At 37.2% G+C, this 14,806-nt stretch overlaps 1 protein-coding gene across 1 annotated transcript in view; it reads left to right on the top strand.

Annotated features, from left to right (window-relative positions):
• Window positions 1-14,806, top strand: part of LOC144201155 (retinal-specific phospholipid-transporting ATPase ABCA4-like) — a 30,811-nt gene that overhangs the window by 7,602 nt on the left and 8,403 nt on the right. The window contains exons 13-37 of the mRNA XM_077723564.1: window positions 1,160-1,365; window positions 2,118-2,294; window positions 2,372-2,594; window positions 3,191-3,412; window positions 3,476-3,680; window positions 4,365-4,457; window positions 4,564-4,770; window positions 5,576-5,753; window positions 5,827-5,958; window positions 6,752-6,891; window positions 6,972-7,109; window positions 7,171-7,352; window positions 8,271-8,376; window positions 8,528-8,733; window positions 9,499-9,556; window positions 9,862-10,040; window positions 11,109-11,233; window positions 11,311-11,409; window positions 11,877-12,158; window positions 12,717-12,749; window positions 12,825-12,930; window positions 13,008-13,082; window positions 13,183-13,352; window positions 14,247-14,424; window positions 14,488-14,603. Of these exons, the coding sequence (XP_077579690.1) occupies window positions 1,160-1,365; window positions 2,118-2,294; window positions 2,372-2,594; window positions 3,191-3,412; window positions 3,476-3,680; window positions 4,365-4,457; window positions 4,564-4,770; window positions 5,576-5,753; window positions 5,827-5,958; window positions 6,752-6,891; window positions 6,972-7,109; window positions 7,171-7,352; window positions 8,271-8,376; window positions 8,528-8,733; window positions 9,499-9,556; window positions 9,862-10,040; window positions 11,109-11,233; window positions 11,311-11,409; window positions 11,877-12,158; window positions 12,717-12,749; window positions 12,825-12,930; window positions 13,008-13,082; window positions 13,183-13,352; window positions 14,247-14,424; window positions 14,488-14,603 (3,836 nt within the window). The remainder of the gene's footprint in view (window positions 1-1,159; window positions 1,366-2,117; window positions 2,295-2,371; window positions 2,595-3,190; window positions 3,413-3,475; window positions 3,681-4,364; window positions 4,458-4,563; window positions 4,771-5,575; window positions 5,754-5,826; window positions 5,959-6,751; window positions 6,892-6,971; window positions 7,110-7,170; window positions 7,353-8,270; window positions 8,377-8,527; window positions 8,734-9,498; window positions 9,557-9,861; window positions 10,041-11,108; window positions 11,234-11,310; window positions 11,410-11,876; window positions 12,159-12,716; window positions 12,750-12,824; window positions 12,931-13,007; window positions 13,083-13,182; window positions 13,353-14,246; window positions 14,425-14,487; window positions 14,604-14,806) is intronic.

The raw sequence follows: 14,806 nt of genomic DNA, 5'->3' as shown, positions 1-14,806 counted from the left end.
CTAAGTACTGTTTAATATCTAAGTACTGTTTAATATCTAAGTACTGTTTAATGTCTAAGTACTGTTTAATATCTAAGTACTGTTTAATATATAAGTACTGTTTAATATCTAAGTACTGTTTAATATCTAAGTACTGTTTAATATCGAAGTTCTGTTAAATATCTAAGTACTGTTTAATATCTAAGTACTGTTTAATATATAAGTACTGTTTAATATCTAAGTACTGTTTAATATCTAAGTACTGTTTAATATCGAAGTTCTGTTAAATATCTAAGTACTGTTTAATATCTAAGTACTGTTTAATATATAAGTACTGTTTAATATCTAAGTACTGTTTAATATCTAAGTACTGTTTAATATCGAAGTTCTGTTAAATATCTAAGTACTGTTTAATATCTAAGTACTGTTGAAACCAGCTCTCAAAATTATATTCATGGGAGTAATTAAATTATGACTACAATACTATACTACTATAAGTAACTAAATAATGTGAAAGGAAGGAATGATTTTGCAAGCTCACTCTTACCTTTAATACACGATTATCAAACATATGGGGCTCTCAATCAAAGGAACTAACTGTATAGTAAGTCGCTCTGGAACTAATTGGCTGACACGGCTTTCATCTTGGAGGCTTGAGGGTGGGCAAAAGTATCCTGCTGTCACCCCATACCCTCCCTATCCTTCTCCATTTTGTGCAAGCCAACTCGGCATGGTGGCATTGCTTTTTCCGACCGACGTCTGTCTGGATAAAACGGCGACAAATGGCCGCAAACAAATGTGACTGGCTAATTAGACATAGCCATCGGCGGTCCCCATTGTCCTGTCTCAGGACCCCCCCCGGTGACTGTCAAATGCTGGAACATATGTATCCGTGAAGTTCATTTCATTCTGACACATTCAGAAAGGAGAGGAATGTCTGGCCCAGAATGTTTTCTCAATTACAGTCAGTGAATGGTCGCATTGGATACCTTCCCAATCCGTTTCTTGGGAATTTCACAAGCTGTTGTTACGGGTGTTTCTGTATTTAATGGAAATGTTTGATAAATTATGAAGTAATTCGTTGCTATTGAATTGTTTGGATTGACGTCTTTTGAAATTGGTGAGAATTTTTAAGGCAGCTCAACGGAATTTGTTTTGTCTTTTTTTTTTTTGGGTGCAGTGCATCAACCTTGACAAATTTGTACCTTACACGGATGAAGCACAGATGATTCACCAGGCTTTGTACCTACTGGAGGAAAACAAATTCTGGGCCGGTTTGGTCTTTGTTGACATGTACCCCTGGACCACCACTGTTCCACCACACGTCAAGTACAAGATCCGTATGGATATCGATGCCGTTGAGCGAACCAACAAGGTCAAAGACAGGTCAGACAGAGTTCAATGTTGTCGTTAGTACTGGTTAATGTCTAAGTACTGTTTAATATCTGAGTACTGTTTAATATCTAAGTACTGTTTAATATCTAAGTACTGTTTAAGATCCAAGTACTGTTTAAGATCCAAGTACTGTTTAAGATCCAAGTACTGTTTAAGATCCAAGTACTTTTTAATATCCAAGTACTGTTTAATATCTAAGTACTTTTTAATATCTAAGTACTTTTTAATATCTAAGTACTTTTTAATATCTAAGTACTGTTTAATATCTAAGTACTTTTTAATACCTAAGTACTTTTTAATACCTAAGTACTTTTTAATATCTAAGTACTGTTTCCAATCTAAGTACTTTTTAATATCTAAGTACTTTTTAATATCTAAGTACTGTTTCCAATCTAAGTACTGCTTAATATCTATGTACTGTTTAATATCTAGGTACTGTTTAATATTAAGTACTTTTTAATATCTAAGTACGGTTTAATATCTAAGTACTTTTTAATATCTGAGTAGTGTTTAATATCTAAGTACTGTGGAAACCAGTACTTCAACAGTACTTAGATATTAAGCAGTACTTAAATATTAAACTCTCTCTCTTAGATATTCAACTCTCTTTCATGAATATAATTTTGAGAGTTGGTTTCAACAGTAAACTCTGTGTCACCATTTGACCCGCGACCAAAAGACTGGCGACCAAAAGACCGTCGACCAAACGTCCGAACACCTTAATAAACTGGCCTTCTTTCCAGGTACTGGGACCCTGGCCCCAGAGCTGACCCATTGGAGGACCAAAGGTACATCTGGGGGGGCTTTGCCTACCTGCAGGACATGATCGAACATGGCGTAATCAAACTGCACACGGGACACGACTGGCCACTAGGGGTCTACGTGCAGCAGATGCCCTACCCTTGTTACGTGGATGATCTGTGAGTATTTAGCAGTATGTTTTTTATCGCAGGTCCTTCATTAACGAAGCTTAAACTGTTCCCGACTGGCCCTTTAGCTTCATGATCACGTTGAACCGCTGCTTCCCAATGTTCATGGTGCTGGCGTGGATCTACTCCGTATCCATGACGGTAAAGAGCATCGTTTTGGAGAAAGAACTGCGCCTGAAGGAGACCCTCAAAGCTATGGGGGTGACCAATGGTGTCTTCTGGTGCACCTGGTTCATTGACAGCTTTCTCACCATGGCCATCAGCACTGCTTTGCTCACCTCCATCATTGTGGTAAGTTAGTAGATTACCCCTTTTGGAAATATTGGAAATTAAATAAGGCCATAAACAGACTATAAGGCGCACTTAAAAGTCTTAAATTTTCTCCAAATTAGACAGGGCGCCTTATAATCCAGTGTGCTTTATATATGAAAAAAATGTGTAATTATTTGAGGGTGCGCCTTATAATGCAGTGCGCCTTATAGTCGGGTAAATAACCGTATTTTCCCGACTATAAGGCGCACTTAAAAGTCTTAAATTTTCTCCAAACTAGACAAGGCGACTTATAATCCAGTGTGCTTCATATATGGAAAAAATATAAAATGTATCATTCATTGAGGGTGCGCCTTATAATGCAGTGCGCCTTATAGTCGGGTAAATAACCGTATTTTCCCGACTATAAGGCGCACTTAAAAGTCTTAAATTTTCTCCAAACTAGACAAGGCGACTTATACTCCAGTGTGCTTCATATATGGAAAAAAATATAAAATGTATCATTCATTGAGGGTGCGCCTTATAATGCAGTGCGCCTTATATATGGGAAAATATGGTATATAGCTACTTGGCTAATTATTTTAAGACAATGTCCAAATCTTTTGACCTCCTTCCAGTGTGGCAAAGTGCTGAACTACAGCAACCCATCATTGGTGTTCCTCTTCCTACTGATGTTCACGGTGTCCACCATCATGCAGTGCTTCCTCATGAGTGTCTTCTTCGATAAAGCCAATCTGGCAGCGGCATGCAGCGGGGTGCTTTACTTCACTCTCTACCTTCCCCACGTACTCTGCTTCGCCTGGCAGGACCGTCTCACCGCCAATATAAAGATGGCTGCCGTACGTAGACCAAAGAAAACGTTGTGAGAGACTTTCTGTGATGTCCACGTTGTCTATTCACAGAGTCTGCTATCCCCGGTGGCTTTTGGCTTCGGGACGGAGTACTTGTCACGATACGAGGAACAAGGCTTGGGCTTGCAGTGGGACAACATCCAGACCAGCCCCTTGGAGAAGGACACCTACTCCTTCATGACATCCATCCGGATGATGGCATTGGATGCCATCCTCTATGGACTCTTGGCCTGGTACCTAGACAACGTTTTTCCAGGTACCGTATTTTGCCATTTACCGTATTTTAAGACTATAAGGCGCACCACATTATAAGGCGCACCCCCAATGAATGACATTTTTTCCATATATAAGGCGCACTGTCTATTTTGTAGAATATTTAAGACTTTTAAGTGCGCCTTACAGTTGTGAAAATACGGTAATATACCCCGGGTATATTCAATGATTTTCACTTTTTTGAGCCTCCAGCTTGTGCGCCATTTAATATACCCCTTGCTGTTTAAGATACCCGGGTATATTCATATAATATAATAGTATATTAATATACCCGGGGGTATATTAAATGGCAAATCAGCTTTTTTTTGGCAAGATTTGTATGGTATTCATGGGGGTATCATTACAGATACTTAAGTTCATTAAAATTCCAAATCAGACTTTATTCCGCATTAAGTAGTTTTAACCTGAGTAGTAAGTAGTTTTAGTCTGCAAAATGTTGACATCACGGCATAAAAAGTGCGTAGTGGATCGTACCTTCCCATTTGTGCGCCATTTAATATACCCCTGCTGTTTAATATATTAAATGGGGGGTATATAAAACAGAAAAATACGGTAATAAGACGCTTTTGAGTTAGCTAGCTTCCAGCAAAATCGAAACATGTAGATCAAGATACCAAAGCTAGCCAGCTAGTTTGATGCATTAACTAAAAATGCTCTTTGTCTCCAGGTCAATATGGCATTGGTCAGCCTTTCTACTTCCCCTTCCAGCCTTCCTATTGGTGCAACACTTCTTCTGCAACTGCTTCAAAGGACGATCCAGGTTAAAGCTATAATTAATATGATAAAAAGAATGTGAAAACAACATTTGTATAGATTGTTTGCTAATAATAGTTTCAAATGTGTTAATGTAATCATACATTTCACAGCTGTTCCAGAAGCTGACGAAGCAGAAAAGGACCCTGAAAGTGTTGAGTGTCCTGTTGAAACCGTCAACACCTGCAATGGCTCCGCCAGCAAAAAACCCTGCAAGCACCAAAACAAACGGGACCGTCTAGAACGGGAGAAACAAGGTCTGAAACAGCAGGAGGACAAGGAAAAAGAAGACCAGGATGAAAATGCATCTGAAAGAGAAGGTAAGGAAACCTTAAACCACGGGTTTCAGACTCTGGTTGGTTCGCAGGCCCCATTAATGTCAACTCGACCATTTTAGATAGAATATTTAGATTTTTTTTATATAAATGGATTAAAAGAATTGGATTAAAATCCCTGAATATTCAGTTGTTTATAGATCTAAAACAATGTTTATTTTAACTTTTTTAAAAAATATATTTTTAGATTTTACCAAATGATTTTTGAACTAAAAACACAAGAAAAATGGATTAAAAAAAATGACAATTATTGATCTAAAAGGGGGAAAATCAGGAAATTTAAAACACATCTGAACTCTTCATTTGAATTTTAGATGTAATATTTAGATTTTTTTAAATAAATAGATTAAAAGAATTGGATCAAAAACCCTGGATATTCAGTTTTTTATAGATCTAAACCAATGTTTATTTTAGATTTTTTATATATTTTTAGATTTTACAAAATTATTTTTGAAATAAAAACTGAAAAAATGGATAAAAAAATGACAATTATTGATTTAAAATGGGGCAAATCAGGAAATTTAATATACATCTATACTCTTCATTTTAATTTGATCCTAAAACAGAAAGTCAGCACTCATGATTGACTTTCTCGGGCCACACAAAATGATGCGACGGGCCAGATTTGGCCCCCGGACCGCCACTTTGACACCCTTGCTCTATCACGATATGCCCAGTTGTCTAGACTATTATTATGTGGTTTACACTATTAAAACTAGTAACTTTTAATTTTTTTGGTTTCTTTTATGTTTAAAATGAAAGATTGAACTGCCATGCTTTGTTCTGGCAGGTCTTGTGTTCTTTGAGGCCGATCCAACCAGCGTGAAAATGGGAGTGAGCATCCAGGAGTTGGTCAAGGTGTTCCCTGGAAGCTCTCGCCCCGCCGTGGACAACCTCAGCCTCAATTTCTACGAGGGTCAAATCACCTCATTCCTCGGGCACAATGGCGCCGGCAAGACCACCACCATGTAAGACTCCTATATGTATTTCCTATCTTCTTACCATTGACTATTTATTTATATATCTTGGTGGTCTATACAGGTCCATCCTAACAGGTCTTTTCCCACCCACGTCCGGCTCGGCTTACATCTACGGAAGAGACATTCGCACCGACATGGATGCCGTGAGGACGTCCTTGGGGATGTGTCCTCAGTACAACATCCTCTTCAATCAGTGAGTCACATATGGAAATATTTAAAAGTTAAAAACAGAGTCAAGATTAGCTCAGAAATAAGAATATAATGAGCCAGGAATTAAATAATTTGCCATAATGAATGTTCTTAAATACTACCTTTAATGTACACTACATTGAATTTTTCAATCCTTCTCTTGTTTATCTGTTTTTAATACTATGGAGCTCACGGGTGCCAAAGTGGCGGCCCGGGGGCCAAATCTGGCCCGCCGCATCATTTTGTGCGGCCCAAGAAAATCATGAGTGCCGACTTTCTCTTTTAGGATCAAATTAAAATTAAGAATATAGATGTATATTAAATTTCCTGATTTTTTCTCCCTTTTAAATCAATAATTGTCATTTTTTTAATCATTTTTTTCTGTGTTTTTAGTTCAAAAATCATTTTGTAAAATATGAAAATATATTTTAAAAAAGCTAAAATAAACATTATTTTAAATCTATGAAAATGGAATATTCAGGGCTTTCAATCTAGTTCTTTTAATCCATTTATTATATAAAAAAAAATCGAAATATTATGTCTAAAATGGTCTGGCCCGCATGAAATCGAATTATCACCCTTGATGTAGCTCATCTACCACTAACTATTGTCAATTTAACACTAAAGTGATTACCCCCATCACTAAAAAAATAATTTCAAGAAAAATACACTCTTGAATGTACAAAATAAGCAAATCAATAGAAAAAACCCTTAAAGAAATAGAATTATATTATCATTAAGCCAGAAAAATGCTCACATTTTCCATTTTTTGTCTTCTTCTTCTTTGGTTTTACCAGTTTGACCGTGGAAGAGCACATCTTGTTCTACTCACTGCTCAAAGGTCGAACTCAGGCTGAGGCACGGAAGGAGGTGGAGGACATGTTGGTGGACTTGGGTTTGCCACACAAGCGAGATGACGAGGCCCAAAACCTCTCAGGTCGGGAGTCACCCGTTTTGCTACAATATGTACGTACGTATACATAGAAACGCTCTTAAACCCTCATTTCACATCAACAGGCGGCATGCAGAGGAAGCTATCAGTCGCCATGGCGTTTGTTGGCGGCTCCAAGGTGGTCATCCTGGATGAACCCACTTCTGGCGTGGATCCTTATTCCCGGAGGTCTATTTGGGATCTTCTGTTGAAATATCGTGGCGGTATGTTAAGAAAAAGTGACCTTTTCTGGCACCATATTTTACAACGGGCTGTGTGGTGTAGGTCGCACGGTGATCCTGTCCACGCATCACATGGACGAGGCCGACCTGTTGAGTGACCGTATCGCCATCATCTCCAAAGGTCGCTTGCACTGCTGCGGCTCGCCGCTCTTCCTTAAAAATTGCTTCGGCGCCGGCTTCTACCTGACGTTGGTGCGCCGAATGAAGGAGCTCAAGAAGAAAGAGGTGAACCCGCCTCACGGTGCTCGGACGTTTGGTCGCCGGTCAAATGGTGACGGGGAGTTTACTGTTGAAACCAGCTCTCAAAATTATATGCATGACAGAGAGTTTAATATCTAAGGGAGAGAGTTTAATATCTAAGGACTGTTTTAATATCTAAGTACTGTTTTAATATCTAAGTACTGTTTTAATATCTAAGTACTGTTTTAATATCTAAGTACTGTTTTAATATCTAAGTACTGTTTTAATATCTAAGTACTGTTTTAATATCTAAGTACTGTTTTAATATCTAAGTACTGTTTTAATATCTAAGTACTGTTTTAATATCTAAGTACTGTTTTAATATCTAAGTACTGTTTTAATATCTAAGTACTGTTGAAAACAATAGATATTTAGATATTAAACTCTCTCATGAATATAATTTTGATGGTATCAACAGTACTTAGATATTAAACAGTACTTAGATATTATACAGTACTTAGATATTAAACAGTACTTAGATATGAAACAGTACTTAGATATTAAACGGTACTTAGATATTGAACATTACTTAGATATTCAACAGTACTTAGATATTCAAAAGTACGTAGGTATTAAACAGTACTTAGATATTAAACAGTACTTAGATATTGAACATTACTTAGATATTGAGCAGTACGTAGATATTTAACAGTACTTAGATATTAAACACTACTTAGATATTAAACAGTACTTAGATATTAAACAGTACTTGGATATTAAACAGTTCTTAGATATTAAACAGTACTTAGATATTAAAGTGTTATATACCATTTGACCGGTGACCAAAAGACCGGCCACAAAACATCCGTTCACCCGCCACATCTTTGCAACAATCAATCAAACAAATAATGGATCATTTCAAAGCCCTAACCTTACTGCGTATATTTATTCTCTTTTTAAAAGAATGAGTGTGACTGCGCCTCCGACTGTTCCTGTGCTTGCTCCATTTGCACCAAACACAAAGACCAGTCGCAGAACCTCTGCCAGAATGCTGAACGGGTCTTAGACGGTGAGCTCACATTTCCATCACAATCCAGACATAAAAAAAACATACCACCTGTACACTTACACATTTGTGAGTAAATATGTGCCGCCTTGCATTTGTACGTCAATTAACCCAGGTTGACAAGTATGTAAAAATACATTGGTGCTGTCCTCAGGGGATTTGGAGAGCATCTGCAGTCTCATCCACCACCACGTGCCCGAGGCCAAGCTTATCGAGGCCATCGGTCAGGAGCTCACCTTTCTTCTGCCAAGTCGGGGTTTCAGGCACCGTGCTTACGCCAGTCTATTTCGGGAGCTGGAAGAAACCCTGGATGACATGGGCCTCAGCAGCTTTGGCATCTCTGACACGTCCCTTGAGGAGGTAAATGTGTAGTAGAAAAACATCAATGTGATGTACACTTCGTGTACTACGACTATTATAGAATTCACACAAAGTTTATAGTGTGGGAACAATAATACAAACGTGAAATGAGGAAAAAAGGCAAGTAGTGTCGACCTTTGGGTGTTAAATAATACTTCACAAAGTATACATAATTGACCAGAGGCAGTCGATCAGGTTTTTTTAATTTCATTTTTGTGACTATTTTCATTGTATGCTTCGTTTTGTGGGAAAATTGCGTAGAATTAAGTAGAAAAATATTTTTGTAACTATTTTTGGTAAATCTGCAATACTCAAAATATCTTTTTGTACTCCCATGATTGAGTAAGATTCCAAATTCCTAAAAAGAACCATAAACCACTAAAAATGAACCAATTGAAAGAGCCATTCATGAATTTTACGACACAGACACTTACAGAATCCTGTAAAAGTAAATATACACATATATAATATACATTTGCTACATTCATCTATTGCCGCAAGTCTTTGTACCTGTTAACCGCGATAAACGAGGTATTACTGTACTCTCACTCCTATTTATGATAGTTGAACATTTTCATTTTTGTATTTGTATTTTGCCCTACATTGTACTGTGAGTTACCCTCAATATTTTTGACACTTTTCAACAAAACTTATTGAGAACAACTTTCAGCAACAACCTGTAAACTACTTTATCAATAATTCTATTGTTATTTTTCTATTCAGCCTAATTTATTGTAATTGTATTTTACACAACACCCTTTTTAGATCTTCCTAAAGGTGACAGCAGAGGGTGAAGCATTAGCGACCAATGCTCCCACTGCAGGTAAATATCGGACCAGACTTCTGCTTGTATTTTGTCCCCTGTGATGTGCAGTGTGTTTGTCACCTGTGTTTTTCCCTTCCCGCTGTAGAAGAGTGGACGTTACAGCGGAAAAAAAATGCAGGAGTAGATGAAGGTTAGACATGGCTGACATGACATCTTCAGCTTTTATGTTGTTTTCTTTCTTGCCTGCTTTTGTGAATTTCCTGGAGTTGCCTCATCCATTATTGTTGTATCCTGTATATGCATATATATGTATATTTTTTATTTCATTTTATTTTAACATTGCCCTTTATAATTATCTACAGATCGCTATGATGGCACATCACAAGCTTACAATGCTACGCTACCTTCCACGTTGGACTGCAGCGCCGGAAAAGGTTCCCGGCAATTGAAAGGAACTTCGTTAGTCTTCAAACAGTTTCACGCACTCCTTGTTAAGAGGTTCCATCATGCCACTCGCAGCCTCAAAGACTTTGTGGCACAGGTATGAACGAAATACACCCACGGCAAGTTATTGTTGACAATACTGTTTAATATCTAAGTACTGTTGAAAGCAGTAGATTTAGATATTAAACTCTCTCATGAATATCATTTTGAGAGCTAGTTTCAATAGTACTTAGATATGAAACAGTACTTAGATATTAAAAAGTACTTAGATATGAAACAGTACTTAGATATGAAACAGTACTCCGTTAAGAAACAGTACTCAGATATGAAACAGTACTTAGATATGAAACAGTACTTAGATATTAAACAGTACGAAGATATTGAACAGTACTGAGATATTAAACAGTATTTAGATATTAAACAGTACTTAAAAAATTAAACAGTACTTAGATATTAAACAGTACTTAAATATTTAACAGTACTTAGAAATTGAACAGTACTTAGAAATTGAACAGTACTTAGAAATTGAACAGTACTTAGATATCAAACAGCACTTAGATATTAAACAGTACTTAGATATTAAACAGTACTTAGATATTAAACAGTACTTAGATATTAAACAGTACTTAGATATTAAAAAGTACTAAGATATTAAACAGTACTTAGATATTAAACAGTACTTAGATTTTAAACAGTACTTAGATTTTAAACAGTACTTAGATATTAAACAGTACTTAGACATGAAACAGTACTTAGATATTAAACAGTACTTAGATATTAAACAGTACTTAGATATTAAACAGTACTTAGATATTAAAAAGTACTTAGATAATAAACAGTAGTTAGATATGAAACAGTACTTAGATATTAAACAGTACTTAGATATTAAAAAGTACTTAGATATTAAACAGTACTTAGATATGAAACAGTACTTAGATCTGAAACAGTACTTAGATATGAAACAGTACTTAGATATGAAACACTACTTAGATATTAAACAGTACTTAGATATTAAAAATTCATTCATTTCATCAAGTACCCAAATCCACATTAAAACAAAAGTTAATTCTCTATACTCCTATTTTAATGAAAACTGGGTAGAATCTGAGAGAAAAGAACCCAAGTGTTAGTTATTGATATTGATTTGGTTGTAATGATTTCCCAGATTGTCCTGCCTGCCAGCTTCGTACTTGTTGCCCTCATCTTCACCACCATTGTTCCTCCGTTTGGAGAGTACCCCAACTTGACATTGACCCCCTGGATGTACGGACCACAGGTTACCTTCTTCAGGTCGGCTGCCTTTTCAATGCTCTTTGTTCTTTGGAAACAGTGTGCCAGAATATTGAAATTTTGCCTATCCATTGCAGCAATGAACTACCTTCAGACCCGACCATGAGGCACTTCGCCGAACGCTTACTGATGCGACCGGGCCTCGGAACCCGTTGTATGCAAGGGGAACCATTGGGGTGAGAATTACTTAAATCTTGTGTAGACGTGACGCTTAATAAATAAAAACTATTACGTAGTCATATGTACCATACTTTCTGGACTATATGAGTGACTTATATGTTTATTTAGTGTTTTTCTTATACTATGGACAGCCTGTTTTGTTGTTTTCTTTAGGCTGGAGTTACCTAAAAAAAGTCTGATAGCTCCCTATTTGGCATATTTTTCTTTATTCTTCTATTTTTACTTTAACATGTTTGATCTGGGTTTCTGATAAAGTCAAAAGTTGCTTTCCAAATATGCACTTAGAAATATATGTATTTTTTCCTCGATCTGTGTATTCTTTGGGTAATGCGACATAAAGTAAAAAAAAAAAAATTGAAATCACTTTTATTTGGCAAATTGTCTGCGTATAAACCTCAAAACTCCTTCAAATCCTTAAAGAGTCTCCCAGGATTTAATTTGCATCACCTTACATTTATTCCAGGATGCCCTGCAACGACATGGCGTCCCATTGGCAGCGCCCCGCCATTGACGCCGTGACCGAGAACATCCTGCAAAGCCCCGAGTGGAACCAGCTAAACCCGTCACCCTCCTGCTTGTGCAGCAGTAGCAAAAAGCTAACCATGATGCCCATCTGTCCCGCCGGCGCCGGAGGCCTCCCGCCATTGCAACGCCAGGAGATCACCGGGGACACCATGATGGATCTAACTGGGCGCAACATTTCCGACTTCCTCGTCAAAACGTACCCGAGTCTCATTAGAACAAGGTGAATACCCTCCATTTAGTTTTTACATCAGATTTGAGCAATATTCCCTCTAATTTTTACATGTAAAACATGCTGTAAAACACAAAAAAAACATAAGAGTGCACAGAGCTACTACCACATAACAGTAATACCTCGTTTATCACGGTTAATGGCTTCCAAGACCTTTCGTACTTGGTAAATAACTGCGATGTAAGGGATAATGTTTTCATGGTGTATTTAATATATTTTTGGACTTTTAATACCATTTCTAGGGTATTATTTAACTCCTTAAGGTAAACAATACCCTCTATTAAGCAGTAAAATAATCTCCAATAGTGGCTTGCCATTTTATGAGGTATTACTGTACTTTTTGAAAGGAAAATACCCCAAAATGAAGTTTAGAATTTGTTTTTGTATAAGTAAACTTAACTTGGCAAAAATAAGGGAAAACGTCATGATAAATGATTTTTTTTCGCAATAGGTATGTTCATTTTGTATGAAATTCAATCCTAGAGACTCAAAAAGTTGTACTATTTTACAATAACATGTTAATGTTTGATTTCTCTATTTGTCAAACAGTTTAAAGAGCAAATACTGGGTCAATGAACAAAGGTAAGTATCTATTATGACTAAATTAATCATGAGGGTAACGTGACTTAGTGGTTGATGGGAGGAGTCTCTTCACAGGTATGGCGGCCTATCCATTGGAGGACAACTTCCCATCCTGGATGTGGAGCCTAGCGATATCACAAATGTTTTCCGTCAACTTGGACAAATGCTTAATGTTACCGCGGTAACTAATTCTCCTTTTACGTAGAAATCGAAATTTCCATGCTTTTTAATCTTGAACATTTTACTTTTTTTAACCAGGGCCAGCATTCAAAAGCAGCACTGCGGGAACTTGGCCCTTTCCTCAGATACATGGAGAGTGAATCTAACATCAAGGTGGGCTTTTTTTTGATAAAAAAATGGGAAATGTAGCAGATTTACAGAAGATGTACTTTTCCATACTTGTGGAGTAAGTTGTTGGTGGTTTTCCTGGCAGGTGTGGTACAACAACAAAGGCTGGCACGCCATGGTGGCCTTCATGAATGTGGCTAATAATGCTATCCTGAGGGCGTTCCTGCCTACCAGTGCCAAGCCTATTGAGTTTGGCATCACTGCCGTCAACCATCCACTCAACCTCACCAAGGAGCAGCTGTCCGAAGTCACTGTGTGAGTGCTTAGCTTCATTCAATCAAATATAGCAATTATAATAGTAATGATAATAAATAATTGATGGTTAGGATGAGGATGATGATGGAGATGAGGATCAGGATGATGATGAGGATGATGATCAGGATGATGATGGTGTGCATGAGGGTGATCATGAGGATGAAGAGGAGGAGGATGATGATGAGGATCAGGATGATGATGAGAATGATGATGATCATGATGATGGTGAAGAGGAGGAAGATGAGGATAATGAGGATGTGAATGAGGATGATGAGGATGTGAATGAGGATGAGGAGGATGTGAATGAGGATGAGGAGGATGAGAATGATGATGGGGAAGAGGAGGAAGATGAGAATGAGGATGGAGAGGATGAGAATGATAATGATGATGAGGATCAGGATGATGATGAGGATGATGGTGTGCATGAGGATGATCATGATGATGATGAGGATGACAATGAGGAGGGGGAGGAAGATGAGGATGAGAATCAGGATGAGGTTGATGATGATGAGGATCAGCATAATGATGGTGATGATGATGATGATGATGATGATGAGCTATCACATATAAATAGAATAACATGACAATACACAACAGCTAATACACAATAATAATGTGTAATGTCCGTCCTCTATTCATTATTAAACAAACACTTATGCCCCAAAGCCGCATATTTTAAATGCCTGTTCATTTACATTCAATATTTCATCATAAATATACATTCTACATTTTATTTGACCGCAACAGAAAACATGTACAGTATTAATGACACACTTTTTGATTGCATTTAATACTAAAAAAGTGACTGTTATTATAGCAATACAGCAAAAAAATCATACCCACAATACTGCTCACTTTTGATTCACCTTCTCCATCTTTTTTCCCTCTTATAAGGTTAAGCACATCTGTAAATGCAGTGGTGGCCATCTGTGTGATCTTCGCCATGTCCTTCATCCCGGCTAGTTTCGTCCTCTACCTCATCCAAGAACGTGCAACCAAAGCCAAGCATTTGCAGTTTGTTAGCGGCGTTAGCCCGTTCATTTATTGGTTGGCCAACTTCTTCTGGGACATGGTGAGTGGAATTGTGTACTGTTTCAAAATGGCTGTCATTTTCAACATCAAAACTTACATCCAGGTCAACTACTCCATCAGTGCTGCTATGGTGGTCGCCATCTTTATGGCATTTGACAAAAAGTGCTACACGTCCTCGTCTAACCTTCCTGCCCTTGTCGCACTACTTTTGCTCTACGGGTAAGATTATCTACAAAAAAAATAGATGACATTGTAAAATCTTCATATTTTGCAATGTTATTCCTTGTGAGCCATACTACAAATTTAAAAGTCAAAATACATAGATGTAAACAAGTCCTTTATCCCTTTTTTGTGTAATTTCACCACTTTTAAAGTGAAAAAAAGTGAATATTTTTAAAAAAAAATTCTTATACTATTGCTAA

The sequence above is a fragment of the Stigmatopora nigra genome, chromosome 9, assembly GCF_051989575.1.
Source record: "Stigmatopora nigra isolate UIUO_SnigA chromosome 9, RoL_Snig_1.1, whole genome shotgun sequence".
NCBI lineage: Eukaryota > Metazoa > Chordata > Actinopteri > Syngnathiformes > Syngnathidae > Stigmatopora > Stigmatopora nigra.
This window is presented reverse-complemented; position numbering and strand designations above follow the sequence as displayed.